The 18,596-nt window shown below is 41.5% G+C and overlaps 1 protein-coding gene across 2 annotated transcripts in view; it reads right to left on the bottom strand.

Annotated features, from left to right (window-relative positions):
• Nucleotides 1-8,549: 8,549 nt before the first annotated feature.
• Nucleotides 8,550-18,596, bottom strand: part of TAC3 (tachykinin precursor 3) — a 30,625-nt gene continuing 20,578 nt past the window's right edge. For both annotated transcript variants that reach the window (XM_053372103.1, XM_053372093.1), the window contains 5 exons: nt 18,140-18,248; nt 16,874-16,903; nt 12,937-12,990; nt 11,958-12,032; nt 8,550-8,919 (listed from right to left, as the gene is read on the bottom strand). In XM_053372103.1, coding sequence (XP_053228078.1) covers nt 11,959-12,032; nt 12,937-12,990; nt 16,874-16,903; nt 18,140-18,248 — 267 coding nt within the window. In that variant the 3' untranslated portion in view covers nt 8,550-8,919; nt 11,958. The remainder of the gene's footprint in view (nt 8,920-11,957; nt 12,033-12,936; nt 12,991-16,873; nt 16,904-18,139; nt 18,249-18,596) is intronic.

Below are 18,596 nucleotides of genomic sequence, written 5' to 3'. Positions count from 1 at the left end.
CATTTACATATAAGCTAAACAAGCTATAGCTTAAAAAGGTAAAGGGACCCCTGACCATTAGGTCCAGTCATGACCGACTCTGGGGCTGCGGTGCTCATCTCGCTTTATTGGCCGAGGGAGCCGACGTACAGCTTCTGGGTCACATGGCCAGCATGACTAAGCCGCTTCTGGCGAACCAGAGCAGCGCACGGAAACGCCGTTTACCTTCCTGCCAGAGTGGTACCTATTTATCTACTTGCACTTTGACGTGCTTTCGAACTGCTAGGTTGGCAGGAGCAGGGACCGAGCAACGGGAGTTCACCCCATTGCAGGGATTTGAACCACCGACCTTTTGATCGGCAAGCCCAAGGCACTGTGGTTTAACCCACAGCGCCACTCGCGTCCCTAAGCTATAGTTTAGGGCCCCCCCCAAAAAATCACTATTAATATACTTCTTAATTGTATTTCAGTTCAACAATTACTTTGATAAAATACATATTTTGTTATGTGCAAATGGCTTTAGAGACCTATTAGGTCCATAAATTACCATATAGCATATATTCAACACAAAAAGCAGCTACAATTTGTTTTTGGCAAAGGACAGCTGGACATATAAAGGGCCCCATGCCCTTCAGTAGCTTAGGGCCTCATCAAACCTACATCCAGCCCTGGAGAGGGTTACTGATTTGCTTTGATTACTGATTTGCTTTGGTTTTGTTTTATTCAGAGGTGGGGTTCCAACATGAATGAAATTTTGGGGGAGCCCAGATAAGCCCCACCCTGCACAATCGATCACAAGACGTGTCACAAGCACACACACACCATTGGAATGGAAATGCCCATCAACTGGGGGGGCACAATATTATATTTGGGAGTGGGGGGACCTCAGCCCCTAGGAGTTGCCTGTTCAGAGGTGTAGCTAGACTCCCTTGTGCCTTTGGCAAGGAGCTATATTGGTGTCTCCACGCAAGCATGTTCACACTTGTGTCTACACTGGCTCCATCGTGTCCACAGGACGGAGGATGGCAGGCTCCCCAAGGATATGCTCTACAGTCCCGTTTCTGCGTTACAAAGATGTCCGCAAATGTGAGGCTGGCAAGATCAGCCCTGCTGTGTGAGAATCCCTTGCAGATGACCACAGTGCCTGGAGACAGTCAGGTTGTGCATCCCTAGCAGTGACCATTGGAGGAACGGCCTCTGGGAGGGGGAACACACAGAGAAGAAATGTCATGGTGCATCTGCAGCAGCACAACCAGACACCTTCATCTGCCCCAGCTGCAACAAAACATGTCTCTCCCATATCGAACACTACAGCCACAGAAGGCACTGCAACCTTCCAATGGTTTGACTGCATCCCCCCAAGGCCCATTGTCTCCCAAGACTGATGGATGCCAACCAGTAATTAGTTAATGTATTCCCATTTTTTATTTTTCTGTTGTGAATCACCCTAGTATGTTCAGATGAGGGGCAGTATGGACATTTAATAAATATAAATAAAAAATTGGGTTCCAGCTTGAGCCCTGGCATGAAAACGGGAGCTGTGCTGCCGAAGCCCAGTACAGATAATTGAACCCCAGTTGCTGGATGTTTAAAAACTTTTCTTCTTCCTCTTTTCTTTTTACATGTATATCCTGCCTTGCAAGTTGCCGCTTTCCTGGAGCTCAAGATGGTGTAATGTGGTTGTTGAAGATTGAAAGGTGTTTGTTTGGTTGTCAGATTAAGCCTGGGGAACAAGGGAGTAGTTAGCTGTGCAGTCGAGGGCAATGCTCTCCATTGGTGCTGAAGAAATGGAGAAGGTCTGGTGTGCATCCCAACAGGAAAGGGGTGTTTGAAATCCTCTTTGGCAAAATGCACACCTGCAAATTCTGTCCCATTCTGCCCACCTGGAAAAAAGTGATGTATTTCATAAACTTGCACATTTTGGATGAAGCACGCAAACAGCTCATTCCCTGGATGTTATGTGCTGCTTCTCACCTTACATTTATGTAGGTGTAGGCCATGCAGAAAGGGATGCAGGTGGCGCTGTGGGTTAAACCTCAGAGCCTAGGACTTGCCGATCAGAAGGTCGGTGGTTCGAATCCCCTCGACAGGGTGAGCTCCCGTTGCTCGGTCCCTGCTCCTGTCAACCTAGCAGTTCGAATGCACGTCAAAGTGCAAGTAGATAAATAGGTACTGCTCCGGCGGGAAGGTAAACGGCATTTCCATGTGCTGCTCTGGTTCACCAGAAGCAGCTTAGTCATGCTTGCCACATGACCTGGAAGCTATACGCCGGCTCCCTCAGCCAATAAAGTGAGATGAGCGCCACAACCCCAGAGTCGGTCACGACTGGACCTAATGGTCAGGGGTCCCTTTACCTTTACCTTTAGGCCATGCAGAACATGTTTGTGTGTGGAGAGTGTGTGTGTGCATGCACATGACAAATCAGGGATGGTCCAAATCGTGTGTGTGGCATTAAAAAGAAAAGTCCATGTGGTGCCGCCAGTTTCTATGGTAGCAAAAATGTAAAACAGTATTTAACTAACTACTGCCTAAGGCAGATCCCAGCACCCTACCTAATGCCCAGGACTTTGGTCTAAGCAGGACTGGGGAACTTGTAGCTCTCCAAATGTTGTTGGGCTACCAACTCCCACCATCCCTGGCACTGTCCACATTGGTAGGGTTGGTGGAAGATTGAGTCCAATATGTGGAGGGCCACAATTTCTCTTGCCTGATCTAAAGGAATGTGATGCAGTTAACCAAGTTCAGGCATTGTCAGTGCCTGGATAACAGATGGCCTGGGGACCCTAGCTGCACTGCCTTGAGGCAGAAAATGAATTAAAAGTGGCCATGACACAAGTGCATGCATAACAGGGGTATAAAGGTTCCAGGTGCAGAGGCCTGGCTTGCTATATGAAGGTGAGAGACACAAGCAAGGTGTTGGAGATCAGCATGCACACATAGTGGGTGACCTCTGGGAGGTGAAAACTGCACCAAGGGAGCGGGACTGGCTGCAACTCACCTCTGCACATGTGTCTGCACAGTGGAAAATGTGCTTGCCAGTGGAAGTGCCCTACAGTACTGAATAACGCTTGTAAAGCTATAACAGGCTCGTCCATCAGGTAGACGGTGATCTCAAGAAGCTCAACAAGTTTGGCTCCCCTAAAGAAAGCTCAACATTTTTGCCCCTTGCAGCCCTAAAAAATGGGGCTTTTCACCTACCTAAAAAAGCTCAACAACTTTGGCCTTATTCCAGTAATTTATGTATAGGTTGGGGGGGGTTGCCCCTCCAGCAGATATGATGCACATGCGGCCCACTACCAAAATCGGCACAATCGCTTTTGTGACTTTTGTGATTTGTCCCCACAAAACACTTCATCACAGTTTCTTCCTACCTATTCAAAGGGCCTTTGCTGCACAATACCAAATGTAAGAATTCACTGATAAATGTATCTATGTATTGGCTCACTGGGAAAACTTCAGAAATTCATATAGACATGTGAGCTCAGCTGCTCAGCAGCCCCTCTGCCTGAGTGATAATCCCTGGCATCCTGATACCTGAGTGCCAGAGGTAGCCATTCCAGAAATAACAAACCCAGGTGAAGACAAAAGGGTGCGATTAACTTGGCTGGGAAACGGGGAAATGTAAATATCTTTTTTGTTACACTTGATGGGTGTTTGGTGGAGGGCAAGGAGAACCATAGGGCAGGGTCCAGGATGCTCAGATTACTGCCACCAGACCTCCCCTTTCATGATGTATGAGTGATATAGTTTGGGGGGGTGTAGCATGGGGATTAGCAGCTAATAAAAGTTTGGGGGCTCTTTTGTTTGGGGCTTCCATCTTGTTCCACCTTGTGGCAGGTGGGAGTCCTGTCGCAACAGTCTTCAATAAAGACCAAGCCTACTGGCTGCTGTTTTGCTCTGGTATTATTATTTTTTTGTCCAAGGGAGCCCTCAGATTTTTCCATTAACAACCTGAACCCCCCCCCAAAAAAACAGGGTTTTCCTTCCTAAGAAAAGCTCAACAACTGAACCCCTCAAAAGGGGGTAGATCACTGCCAGTCCTTAACTCTGTGAGTAGATCGCAGTCTCTTGGGAATTGGCCAACCCTGAGCTATAAGATACATTTTCCATATGCAGCAAGCACTATTCTGCAAACTGGATGAGCATAGTTGCCAGGTATGCTTCACTGTTAAGGAGAAATTCAGTGTGAACCTGCAATCGTGTAAATTGAGGGGCAGAGGTGTTTCCGCATAGAAAGGAAAGACTGCACCACACAGTGTGAATTATGAAACTAGAACTTCCGTTTCCAGCTGTGGCACATGCTCTTTTGTGAGATGTTTTTGGCTTCCGTAGATATGATTCAAATTCAAAACTCACATTGGCTAGAATGTGTGTTTGCTGTTGTTAGCATCAGCAACAAAGAATGTTGCTGAAACGTTGTGCATTTATTGTTGCTGCTGCTGCTGATTTATTTTGAAAGTACTTCAAACGTACTACACATGCAAACCAAACAAAGCTATGCAAACTTGGAAAGAAACAGAAAGTGTGTTCCAAACTTGGACTGGACTTCAAGACAAGTCTGTTAAAACTGAATACTGCTGCTTTTGCCCCTCAACCTAATGCATGCCTGTCTATCCTGAAACAAGTCCCATTGATTTCAAAGATAATTGTTCTAGATAAATAGGCATAGTTTGCAGTCTCAGTAGGAAAGTCCTATAGACTCAAAAGAAACATTTCCCCTGATTCTGATAAGGTAGGTAAGTAGCCAGTGCATGAGAAACCTATCTTGGAAAATCCAGTGTGGTGTAGTGGTTAGTGTCGGACTAGACCTGGGAGACCAGAGTTCTGTGATAGGAATTTTATGGTCTTAGACATATGGTAATGTTCATAAGTGTACAAACCAAGCACATACATAGATCAGCACAGGAAGACCAACCTGGAACCATTTTGATTCCTAAACTGAGCCAATGTTTTCTCTGCAAGGTCAAAGTGGGAAACCTCCCATTGTCTCTTTCCTCACAAATCCTGTCTTAAGGGTATGTCTGTGTTCGAATAGGGTGTGAGCCTGTGACCTGGCCCAGGAACTAAGTATTTATCATTACAAAAGACTGGCCAGGCTACCCAGGAAATCCAATCAAGTAACCTGCCAGACAGGAGATAAACAACGACAGGAGAAAAACAATATTCAAATTTTCTGTTTTAGACCACCTTTTTGTGATGTAGGTATGATGTATCTGAGCGGTGGTCTTACATTACACCGTTTCTGTGATGTATGTATGATGTTTCTGGGGGTGGTCCTGATCTACAGGATTGGAATTTCAAAAGTCTTTATTTTTCTGGGTCTCTCCTCTCTCCTGCGGGTGGGGGGAGCACCCTGTTGCAACAGTTCAATAAAGATCAAGCTTACTAGCTGCTTTGCTTCTCAATATTCTCTGGCTGGCCTCTGTTATTCTCTCCTACCAATAGGGAACCTATGTAAGGACTCTATATGGGCTCTTGGATAAGGGAAAAGGGCAAATTTTGTTTACAACAGTTCAAATCTCCACTCAGCTATGAAGCTTACTGGGCCACTCACTGCCTCTTGGACTAATCTACCTCACAGGGATGTTAGGGGGATTAAATGAGGGGAAGAACCATATATGATACCTTAGGTTCTTTGGAGAAAAGGGTGGGATATAAATGAGTTTCAGTGTATCTGAAGAAGTGTGCATGCACACGAAAGCTCATACCAAGAACTAACTTAGTTGGTCTTTAAGGTGCTACTGGAAGGGAAATTTAAAACTTCTTAGCATAATGAGCACTCTTGTCTCCTTCAGAAATGCTTGGATGAGTAAAAGTCCTCATTTTAGGTAGCATGATGAGCACTTGCCGAAGTTGCTTTGATCATTATACTGTACTGAAGCAGCTAGTTGTTTAATTTGACTGGCGCCCTCTTATGCAACCGAACAATTTGCTCTGGTTATTACAAAGCTGCAATATAAAGTTAAACACACAAGATGGCAGTCTCCCGTCAGTATCCAGAGAACCTTATTTTCCTAGTGTGGGAGCAGCACCCTGTGTAAATTCTTCTTCCTATGAAGTTTTGTGTAAATACTGTTTTTTGGTGTGCCCCCCCTTTTTTATCACTCCCAGGGAGGTCTCTTGGATTTTAAGATGTAATGTACCTTTTCAGATAGCGGAGACATCAGATAGGCATCCCCCCCCCCTGTTAAATTACCCTTGTTGCTAATCTAAAATAGGATTATTTCTTCTTTTTGAAGTCAATTTTTCTGAAGTGAATGGCTTTTGTGCTACAGCAGGGCAGACAAAAGCAGAATTTTCTATGGGAACTGATTCTTCTGATGCACGAGAGACACAACTCTGTAAATAAGCAGTGTGTTCTTTGATATCCATGATTATTTTATCATTTGTCTGGACTTATTTCAAAGCCACAAGCTTTTTATATTTTCCTTACCAGTTGGCTTCAGCATAAATACTGATGTGAAGAGTTGCACTGGGAATGCAAAACGTTGAGGGGCGGTGAGAGAGAAACTTGGAACCATTTTCACCTACAAGTGTTTAATTTGATTTAAATGTTTTTTAAAAGAGGGTGGAAATGGAAAATTGAAGTGAGAAGAAGCAGTTCCATGGAAATAAATCCAAGAGGGAACTATAGTACATTCAGTACTACTACTTCACAAACACAAGGTTCTCATCCCATCTGTAAGCTTATCACTGAGAATGTAGACCTCTAATGGGTGGACTCTAGAGCCAAGTGAAAAAATTAAGATTTTAATGTCCTGTGCTTGCTGAATTTGTTGTATAGGGAGGTAGGTGCCAGCGAGCTGCCTGCCCAATTTGATGGATACATTTTAGAGGTTTCTGTACTGTGGAATCAAATATAATATGGGGAACCCTTTCCACAGATTCCATGTTTTGACAACTTGCTCAGCTCATCTTACTCTTTAATCCTTACTACAGAACTGTTTCCTTGTGCCAAGAGAACAAGACACACCAAAGCAGATAAGATTAGTGAATGCACATAGAAAGGTTTTTCTCAATTTGGATTGAAGCTAGGTTGGGGAAAACTGCATCAAAATGCATCACTTTCATAAGAAGTGACAGGATAAATACAGAATAGATATGGATTGTAGCTAACGTCATACGTACACTGCTTCCCATAATAGTGGTGGGAGCAGACTGAATACAGACTGCCTACATGGCTCCTCCAGAAATAATTAAGTTAAGAGATACATTTAGTAGCGTGATGTACCTCACAGCCCAGGCAGGCATAATCAAAAACAGCATATTATGAGATATATTGATATGCATTAAAGAAATAACAGTAATAAAATAGTAATTAGTGAATCATACTTAATTGAATTACCTTACATAAATTGCCAAACAAAATAAATGGGAGGAACAAAAAGAACACACTATTACTTGTGATAGAATCACGCAGCAAAATAAGATACTGTAGGCTACTAAATATGCAAACTTTGCCGTGTGCGTTAATTTTATGTAAAATGAACAGTGGTAGAATGTTGAACATAAGGGCTGTTTTGCAATTATGGTAAATCTGCAACGGTTGCTTTCAATCACTCTTTTGTGCTGTCTGTTACAATGCAAATGCATGAAGCCACCGTATGCTGAGTTCATTTAGCTCAGTACGGTAACAATTCTGACCATGGGTGTTTAGCACAGGACAATTTCCTCCACAGACAGCAGAAAAGAAATGTGTAGAGTAATTTTAAATGAATTCCGTGATAAATTTTGAAGGCTGATGTGGCTGGCCACCGCTGGAAACCGAATGCAGGACTAGAATGGAATATTAGTTTGCTCCATCAAGGCTTTTGGATTCTGATATTAAGCATGGCTGAAGAAGGCATGAGAAACCAGCACCACTCCACTGCTGGATCACAACACCCATCATCCCTGACGAAACTGGCTGGGGCAGGTGGGAGCTGGAGCCACAGGTTCTCCATCCTTGGAAAAGAAAAAACCTCTACCCAGGCCCAGGAAATAGAAAAAGGTTAACTCAAACTTCGGAGCCCAGTTCCAGTGAATTAACTTTCAGTGAGGCTACATTCTAGCAGTTCCACCTATCTGGCTCAACTTCCAAGCAGGTCTGAGGCCAGGTCCATCTCATTTGAAAAAATAATTAACAGAGGTGCTGTGTTATTGGCAGAAAGGGGTAGTCAAAAGTCTGTGGTGCTGAGGAGGCTGGGGAACTTAGAGTTGGGGAATGTAAATACACGAAGAAGCAGCTCAAGAGACAAATTTCTAGCTGACGCTGTGAGACCAAGGAACGCTCTATCCTGCTAACCAGGATTTTATAATATTCTCTGAGTGTTTCAGTGCTTAAGGCAGAAGTGTTTCCTAGCCATCCGCACCTGAGATAGTTTTCAATCAGAGATACTGGGAATTGAGCCAGGGACTTTATGTGCACAGATCATAGCTTTTTATGATTGAACTATGCCCAGACTCTCATCAACAACTTGCGCTGTAGGCCAGTAAGTTACACCATTTTAAACTGTGTTGGTTCGTTTTGTGACAGCAGAATCCCCTCCACAATTTTATTAAATAACAAAGAAAGAACGAGAGACACACAGTGGCAGGTCATAAGTAAAAACCCTGTAATTGTAGAAGATTTTGAGGTGTTCTTAATCTGTGCCACAAAAGGGTGGGCAGGGAGGGTGATTTTGCACAGAGGGCCAAAGCACCATGGGGAAGGGTTACTTTCAAAATTCCCAAACAGTGAACACTAGAGAGTTACAGTGAGGAAAAGGCTGGAATAAAGGGCAGAATTAAGGAAAAGAACATGGCAACAAGGAAGCACAGGACAATATGAGGTCTCCATAGTACACCAAAGGGTTCTGGTTTGGTTGAGAGTGTGCTGGGCTTTGGTGGATGAAATCAGCTTTGTGTTGGTTTCTTGAGGTCCTGCAGACATTGTGACTGTCCACACTCCTACATGGATACCTGTATGAGAGATCAAGGGGGGCAGAGAAGGCTGAAGTTAAATTGGTTCCAACATTCAGCACAGTTCCCTGTCTTGGAATCGCTTTATTGGCCGAGGGAGCTGGCATACAGCTTCTGGGTCATGTGGCCAGCATGACTAAGCCGCTTCTGGCGAACCGGAGCAGTGCACAGAAACACCATTTACCTTCCCGCCGGAGTGGTACCTATTTATCTACTTGCACTTACATGTGCTTTCGAACTGCTAGGTTGGCAGGAGCAGGGACCGAGCAATGGGAGCTCACCCCGTCGCGGGGATTCGAACCGCCGACCTTCTGATTGGCAAGTCCTAGGCTCTGTGGTTTAACCCACAGCAAGCTTTTGTGTTTCACTCAGAACAACACATTTCCAATGTTTTGTTTGTTAAACCAAAACTATTACTTCAGTTTCTCTATTGGAGCAAGAATTTCAATGGCACTTGCTCAAGATTAAGCAGTTTTGTATCAGTTTTCCAGTGGGGATGGCTGCTTTTGGAACATAATGTGCACACCTGATCTGTATCCTACAGGCCCATGCTACTGCCTTGTTCAGCTTTTGTTTATCCCTCAAGTATGTGCAACAGTGAGATCAGCTTGGCAAGCCAAATTTGCACACCCAGTGTGGAAACGTTATTATTGATGAGAACTATCAAAGCATTGGTTCAACGATTGTGTCCAAAATAGTAGCCAAGACTTTTAGGTGGGTAATTTAAAAATTCAGATTTCAATCTGAGCTAGAGGGGCATTTAATTATTTTGTACAGGTTTCTGTAAAAAAAATGCATAAAAGACAATTGCATCTGAGTTCAGTACTAATTATGTAATATTAAAGACAGTGAGACAGAGGGAGGGAGGGGGGAGCAAACTATATTCATTACTAATCTTGGATCTGAAATATTAAAAAAAACTTGGTTATTGCCTATTCTATATTATTTTTAAAATCCTTTAAAATCTAGCAACCATTTTTTACATATTTATAGAGATTCCTGCTGCTTCATGGATTGCATAGTACACAGTCGCTTCCAGGTAATCTCATTACTGATTATTATTATTTGTTTGCATACAATGTGACATCAAGCAATTGTTATCCCACACTTCCCAGTGCATTTTCACATGCCCCTCCTTACTTCAAAAGGCCTAATTTCCTCAGAATCAGGTTTCTGGCACAAGAAATCCACTTTGTAGAACATGAATTTGTGTGGATATGGTATTGAATCCCACCCACAAAAGAGCAACAGTCTGGAATTGACCTTTGTTACTTCCACTGCCATCTGCAATGTTGGCAGGATGGAACACGAAAAAAGGCCACCACCTGTTGCATCATTAGATACATCAATGCTTGCTTCTAGTTCTGAATGGCAATGAAATTTGCATATTTTATGGATTTTAGTAGTTGCTGTGGTTTATTGTGGTTTATTGTGGTTGTGGTTTATTGTCTTATTTGATTATTTTGGCTTTTACCTACGTTGGGTTCAACCTTAGACAGAGAAAAGCAAGACACAGGTTATTAAATACAGTTTAAAATTTTTTAGCTGCATTTCATACTAGAAAGTGTTTTGACAAATTATGTGCCGCTGAGTCACTGTCTTATTACCAAGTGACTCATAACTGAATTTGAATTCGTGAACTGACTCCACTGCATTAACTCTGTTTCAGAGTTGTGTTTGAAGTGACGTGGGAACAAGGTCTGAAGTGTGAAGCCAACGATATAGCCATTTCACACATGCAGCATCACTTAGGTATTGTATACACAAACATTATACCAACAACATACACCCACATGCTAACAGTGTTCAGTTAAATATATAGAATTCTTGTAGACACACACAGAAGCACAGGAGCCAACTAGTAGAAAGTAGTGGGCATAGTGTTGATTCATCTGTGTGAGGTTCCCAAAATGCTTGATTTTTCTGTATCCTGAAAATGCATAGCATTTAGAAGTTAGTGGCTCTGAGGGAAAGCATTGTTCTACAGTCTAAGTGTCATTGGCTTATCAGCAACAGCATTGAAATTACATCACAAATTCATATTCATGGAATAACTACTGTCATTCACCAAATTATTGGAACTGAAGAGTTAACAAAAAAGGAGGTCACATACCCATTCACTATGCTAATTGGAGAAATGGCATCAAAAGGAGTTGCAGTTGGCTGTTAACAGCCTGATGTAGATGGTAAGTGTTTTCCCAGATGGCTGAAAAAGCAGCTTTGGCATATAACATAGTCCTCATGTAACAGAAGAAGAAGGATAGTTTTATGCTGCAATAAGGACTTAACGGCCAGGGGTCCCTTTACCTTTACCTTAAGGACATGTAACTTTCTCTTTTATTTTCTTAACCAAGTTGGAAAGATTGCCTCCTGAAAGCCACCCCTTGATCAATTCCACCCATTTTATGAATGAAATGATACAGTTAAGAGAAGAGGATAAACTCATTCTAAAGACACAAAGGGAAAAAAAGCTATGAGTTTACTCTCTCCTACTAGCCATACCATGTCATAAGATTTCTGAAAATAATTTCATGACCACTTCTTGTCCATTGCTTTCTTCCAGAAAAGTGACTGGGCTAACCAATTCTAGTGTAATTTTCCCACTTGTAAATTACAATCTTGTGAACCCATCAAAGTTGGACTTGTCATGGTCTCTAGGTCTACCTACAGCAACCTATCAAAGTAGCTTTGTTCCTTGTATGAGCATTTCTCTTTAAATATCCTTTTCCCCTGCTCCTGTTGTACTGAATAGATGGCATTGGTGCCAGGTTTGTGGCATCTGCAATGTGCCTCTGACTTGCACTGGGAATGCCTGGAGATCAACATATTGTTCTTCTATGATGAGGGGCAGGAATCTACACTTCAACTTAACCACAAAAGAAAAATGTATGAGCAGGTGTGAGTGCACTTGTGTTTGCATTTGTGCATGTATTGGTGTGTGTGTGTGTGTGTGTGTGTGTGTGTGTGTGTGTGTGTGAAGCAGTATTTCAAAGAATCCCTCTCCCTTATAGTCAGGTTCTGGGTCCCTTCTTCCTTACCTCATTCTGCATTCAATGAATACTTTAGGTCGCCAAAACCAGTGAGTGTTCCCTTATTGACATCTGTGGGATTATCTGAAATTAGAGAATGAAGCAAGTTAATTTTTCCCAGAGGCATTTCTGTTCAGTCCCTTTGGTGAGTACTACATCTTCCCTCTAACTCAAAGGTAATGGCATCAAAGGATTCCTTGCCCGGTTTCCCAACCTTTACAATCAGTTAACATGGCAGAATTTATTTCTTCATTCAACTCTTGAGTTATGAGTGAATAATATTTCCATTTCAGACAGTCATAAATAACCACTATGGGCACATGGAGTTTCTTCTGAGAGTATATTGATTCAGACATGCATTAGCGATGGGACACATCTCACTCCTGTTGGTTACACCTCAAATGGTGGTCATTAAGATGGAAGGTCTCTATGAGGAAAGCTGAAGGAACGAGTGTGCTTATCCTGAGGACCAACTATAGAAGGTGGGGAGGGAAGAAACAAGCTATAGCCAGATTCTGTTTCTGCAGTTCCATTTGTCCAGGGATAGAGGAGACCAAACAAGAAATAGAAATCACCCACTACAAATATGACAGTTTCTCCTTCCTCCTCCCTTACCCTTGTTCTTTGCTTTCCTTTTAGCTGTAGCTGCTTTACCATGTTCCACCTTCTCCACTGCTGTATGATCTAGTTTAATGCAATCTGAAAAGATGAAGCCCTGGATATTGGCCCTTAACCACCAAACCCACCAGGTAATTGCTTTTTAAAATGAAAACTCAGATTCCCATGAAACTGCATTCTAAAACTAATGCCGTGTTTTGGGTTTTTCCTCCTTCGTTTCCATAGAACTGCATCAAACACACAGCCCTGCCTAAGAATTAGAAAGTTGAAAGAAAGAACCCTTACTGTACTTTCCAAGAAATCTATTGAAGCCTATCAAGATTTTCAAGGAGTGTGTTTGATTGTGAAATCTCTTGGCTTACACACTTACCAGGGTCTGTGGTCCTTTTCCCCATGAGTCCAACAAAGAAATCATGCATATCTCCTACAGAGAAAAAAAAGAGGGTTACTGTCAGAGGGTTACTTTATATATATATATAAATATTTATTAAAGTTTTAAACACAAACATATAATCACACAATACAAAATAGAAAAAATAACAAACTAAAGAAAAAAAGTGAGAAAAAACACACATAGGAAAAGCATATATATATAAGAAAAAATCATAATAGCAAAATATAAGAAAGAAAACAAAAAAATACAATATTAACTCCATCTTTCAATAGTCCTTAGTCTCATTTCCTTAATTCTTTGACCTCCTCACACCTCCCCTTTTGTATTCCCATTTAAAAAGTCCTTTCAGCTAATCCTTACCCTCTACCATTTTTCATAGCTCAATATCATCACCTATTGTAAATATATATTTTAACCTTTATCAATCCATACTTGCATATTCTTGTAAAACTTTTTACCAATACCACTTATTTTCCATCCAACATCATTCTAACATTCCTTAATTTTACAGTATTTCTGCAAGTAGTCTTTAAATTTCTTCCAATCTTCTTCCACCGACTCTTCTCCCTGGTTGCGGATTCTGCCAGTCATTTCTGCCAGTTCCATATAGTCCAACACCTTCATCAGCCATTCTTCCATGGTGGGTAAATCTTGTGTCTTCCAATGCTTTGCAATGAGTATTCTTGCTGCTGTTGTTGCATACATAAAAAAAGTTCTGTCCTTCTTTGGCACCAATTGGCCGACAATGCCCAAGAGGAAGGCCTCTGGTTTCTTCAGAAAGGTATATTTAAATACCTTTTTCAATTCATTGTATATCATTTCCCAGAAGGCCTTAAACTTTGGGCATGTCCACCAAAGGTGAAAGAATGTACCTTCAGTTTCTTTACATTTCCAACATTTATTATCGGGCAAGTGATAGATTTTTGCGAGCTTGACTGGTGTCATGTACCACCTGTATATCATTTTCATAATATTCTCTCTTAAAGCATTACATGCCGTAAATTTCATACCTGTGTTCCACAACTGTTCCCAGTCAGCAAACATAATATTATGTCCAACATCCTGTGCCCATTTAATCATAGCAGATTTAACCGTTTCATCTTGAGTATTCCATTTTAACAGCAAGTTATACATTCTTGAAAGTATCTTAGTTTTGGGATCTAACAGTTCTGTTTCCAACTTTGATTTTTCCACCTGGAAGCCAATTTTTTTGTCCAAATTATATACCTCTCTTATTTGATAATAGTGAAGCCAATCTCGCACTCTATCTTTTAATTTCTCAAAACTCTGCAATTTCAATTTATCTCCTTCTTGCTCCAAAATCTCCCAATATTTTGGCCACTTGGCCTCCATATTGAGCCTTTTTTGAGCTTTTGCCTCCATTGGTGACAACCACCTTGGGGTTTTATTTTCAAGTAAGTCTTTATATTGTATCCAGACATTAAACAATGCTTTCCTGACAATATGGATTTTAAATGCCTTACGAGCTTTAACCTTGTCGTACCACAAGTATGCATGCCATCCAAAAGCATTATTGAAACCTTCTAAGTCCAAAATGTCTGTGTTCTCAAGAAGCAGCCAGTCCTTCAACCAGCAAAAAGCTGCTGATTCATAATAAAGTTTAAGGTCTGGCAGGGCAAATCCCCCTCTTTCCTTAGCATCAGTTAATATTTTAAATTTTATTCTGGGTTTCTTGCCCTGCCAGACAAATTTAGAAATGTCTCTCTGCCACTTCTTGAAACAGTCCATTTTATCTAATATTTGTAACGATTGAAACAAAAACAGCATTCTTGGCAATACATTCATCTTGATAACAGCAATTCGGCCCAGCAAGGAAAGCTTCAAGTTTGACCATATTTCTAAATCCCTTTTAACGTCCGACCAACACTTTTCATAATTATCCTTGAATAAATTCCCATTTTTAGCTGTCATGTTAATCCCCAGATATTTCACCTTCTTAACCACTGTTAAACCTGTCTCATTCTGAAACCTCTCTCTCTCAGTCATTATTAAATTTTTCTCAAGAACTTTGTTTTTTAACTTATTCAACTTAAATCCTGCTACATGACCAAACTCTTGGATCAGTTCTAATACTCTTTTGGTGCTAGATTCTGGCTCCTGTAGTGTCAATACTAGGTCATCTGCGAAAGCTTTCAATTTATATTGTTTAGCTCCGACCATTATACCTTTAAAACAAGAGGGTTACAACAGGTCAAAGTATCAGCTGGATTTCAGATTTTAGAAAAGAAACAACAGGACTATTGTAATGAATAGCTTCTAAATCTGCTATGGTGGTGTTTGGGTGCCTTTCTTGTAGGCTCTGATTAGATACTTGAATTCTGATCATCAGGGGTGACTCCAATGGTCACAAGTACAATGGTCACAAATAAGTTTCTGTAAATAACACACTGCCGCCACCATTTTAAACCAGCTTCTCAGAAAGGGAGATATTGCTGATTGTAAGTTGAGGAACTTATGGAATATCAGTATCATGCTGAACACTTCATTCATTTCTTAATATATAATGTTTCTGTTTAAAAAAAGTGTCATGGAGCAGTTTGTGTAACTGACAACACATGGTCATGCCAACTGCATCATGATAGCAGTGGGCACAGCGAGCAGGTGAAGCAGGAAAGCCAAGTAAATGTATATATATGAGAGAGAAATCTGTCTTTGGTCATCTGTTCCCCGACATTCATCTCTCACTTGTGTGCTATAACCATCTGCATTCATTCATCTTAAGAGATTCCAGCCATCTTTTCTTTGTCATACCTCCTGCCATTGCCTATTCTGTGGCAGCACACTCAGATGGGCAGGGAATAATAATAATTATAATAATAATAGTAGTAGTAGTAATAATAATAATAATAATAATAATAATAATAATATAATCATCATCATCATCTGGAACCGACGGTGGCAAAGATAACAGGTTCTTTTCCCCCTGTGGGGCATTGCTTTCAATTGTAATCCTTTGCATGTTTACTCAGAGGTAAGCCCAAAGAGTTAATTGGAGGTTACTCCTCACTAACCAGGTTTAGGACTGCAGCATTACAGAACAATCCTTTACCTATCTATTCGGGTAAAATGGGACTTACTCCTGGGTAAGTGTGTGTAGGATTGCAGTCTTAATCAACAGTCAGAAGTCTTCTTTTCACTCTCTCATCACTTTTTATCACGAGCAGAAAACTGCTCTCTTTTCTTCTTCCTGTCTCATTCTATCATTCTTACATGCTGTCCCCCGTCTCACCTGCACACACTTCTACCTAATTCTTATTCCAGTCATCCTAGGAACTACTTCCATCACTCTTACTGCAGTGCCATTGGGAATCCTGGCTTCAGTGAAGCCATTGGCCTGGACTGGTCATGCTATAAATGCCAAGTACCATAGGGGAAGAGAGAGGACAGAAACCCCCCAGAGTGAAAGATATGGGTGGCTGGAGATGAGGCAAAGAGCCCCATTTCAGCTTCTTCTGCTTTTTACGCATGGTTTAAAAACCTTATTAGACTGTGACTCTCATGAAAATGTTTCCTCCACCATAAATGCACTAGCAACCTTAGGGCTTGTCCAAACTTCCACTTGTTCTGTGCCTAGAAAGCAGGAGTATGAGCGTTTTTCATCTCATCCTGTGCTTTCTAGCCACAGGTCCAAGCCTTTGCCCCGCTGTTTCCCCCCAGAAAACCCACTCTTTAGTGCTAAATTGGAGCAAACGTCAATTTGGAGAAAACCTGATGTTTGCTCTGATTCAGCGGTAAAGATTGGGTTTTCCCGGGGGAAGTGGCAGAGCAAGCGCAAGTCTGGTTGAGCCCTTAGCCTCACCCTTCAACAGCTGCTTCAAGCTATCCTTAGGGATCAAGCCATAGCCCAGGGACCTCCTGGTGTGCAAAGCAAGCAAAATAAGAGCTGACTTACGTTTCTGGGAAGAGGCAAGTGCCTGAGGATCTGAAAAAAAGAAAGAACAGGGGTTCTGGGCTACCAAGGCACAATACACATCTCCAAGCCATGACTGGTTTGTAAAGTGGAACAGATGCCTGCTGGGACTTAAGTAGTGAGTTTTTAATTTAAGATTAAGATCTTAAATACTTTGGGTGAAGATCTATGGACTTAACTTACTTTCCAGGGAGCAGTGTGCTTTCTAATAGTCAGCAGGGGGCTTACTTATCAAGGCCCTTGATGTACTGGGTGCTTTAAGAGATTATGCTAATACACAAGCAAATGGTGTTCTACACCTCTTTTAAGTCTTTATTTCATTTTTTCCCCTTTGTGTGTTCATGTTTTCATTAGGATTCCAGTGCATAGCCTATTTAACTGCTGATGACCAATGGTGTCATCAAGAATATTCTGAAATAATTGGGCTGAAAACTTTTGTCACTGAATGACACTTTCAGGTGTTGGTTACATCTTTTGATATCTTAAGGTGTTATTGTTATTCCTGCCAGGAAATACAGCTTGCATTTTGCGTTAATAGAAATATTCCCAATTCTCTCTAGAAATTTTCCCATCCCAAATCCAAAGGTGATTAAACTCTCACACACAATGTCCATTTTGTTGTAGGTGTGGCTCGTCCTGCACTTAGATTTACATTTCTGGCTGCCGCTGCAAATATCCCCTTCGTCCAAATGTTGGACTAGGACCTGGGAGGGAGAGCAGAGCTCAGTTCCCCATTCAGCTGTTAAGCACATTCAATGACCTTGGGGCAGTCACTGTCTCTCAGACTAGCCTACTACACAGAGTCGTTGTGCAGATTTAAAAAAATAATTAGCATTTTGAAGTGGTGGGAAGGTGAAAAATCTCAAGCTCCTTGGATTGTAATAATTACAACAGAAATCTGAGGATGGCTCATATATGTGAAGGCAACCCCCAAATCTATTCTATTCCATGCATAGCTTGTCTGGCTCTCTGCTGGAATGCTTACTGCTATTGTAAAGTAGACTTCATAGAACGTACTTCGAACGAGAAACATAAAAATGTCCCATTTTCAGTTTTTTTATTTCATACTTTATTTTTATTTCATAAAATTTATATACCTCTTGATTGTAAGCAAAAGCCTCAAAGCAGCTTACAAAAAAGGCTTTTCAAGTAACCAAGGTGACTTGAGTTGCCTAAATGCCAAATTTACTCTTCTGTTTCATGGGAAACTGCCGTAACTATTCGGAAGGTGAAGGGAACAGGACTTACTGACTTCCTCTTTGCCTGACAGTCTGAGCAGTGCCTCATAGGAAATCCCTTGGCCATCATACAATCGCCGGAGCAAAGATGGAGGACTCTTATAGAAGTCTGAGCTCTTCTGTTGGAAAGAAAGGAGAAGACAACTGAGAAAGAAGTACCAAAGCTCATGTGGCAATGTATAGCAGAATCGGCTAAAATCTTCCCCAAACAAATAATTCCCACTGTCACCTTCAATAACCCTAACATGGGCGTATCAAATTTCAAAGAGAAGGCAGTTTTTAAAATATTACTTTCCCCAATCTGTACCAGGTATGTAGCAAAAGAGTTGGTTCAGCGATGGCCACTGCCACCTTTTTGTGGGAAGAGCTAAAGAAATAACTGTAGAATTCAGTTCACGATTAAGGGGAACTGAACTGCTCCATGGCTTTAACTGCACAATAGTTTATGGAGAAAAGCATTAATGCAA

Source organism: Podarcis raffonei, chromosome 2 (genome assembly GCF_027172205.1).
Source record: "Podarcis raffonei isolate rPodRaf1 chromosome 2, rPodRaf1.pri, whole genome shotgun sequence".
Lineage (NCBI taxonomy): Eukaryota > Metazoa > Chordata > Lepidosauria > Squamata > Lacertidae > Podarcis > Podarcis raffonei.
Note: the sequence above shows the minus strand (reverse complement) of the source record. Positions and strands in the feature narration are given on the sequence as shown.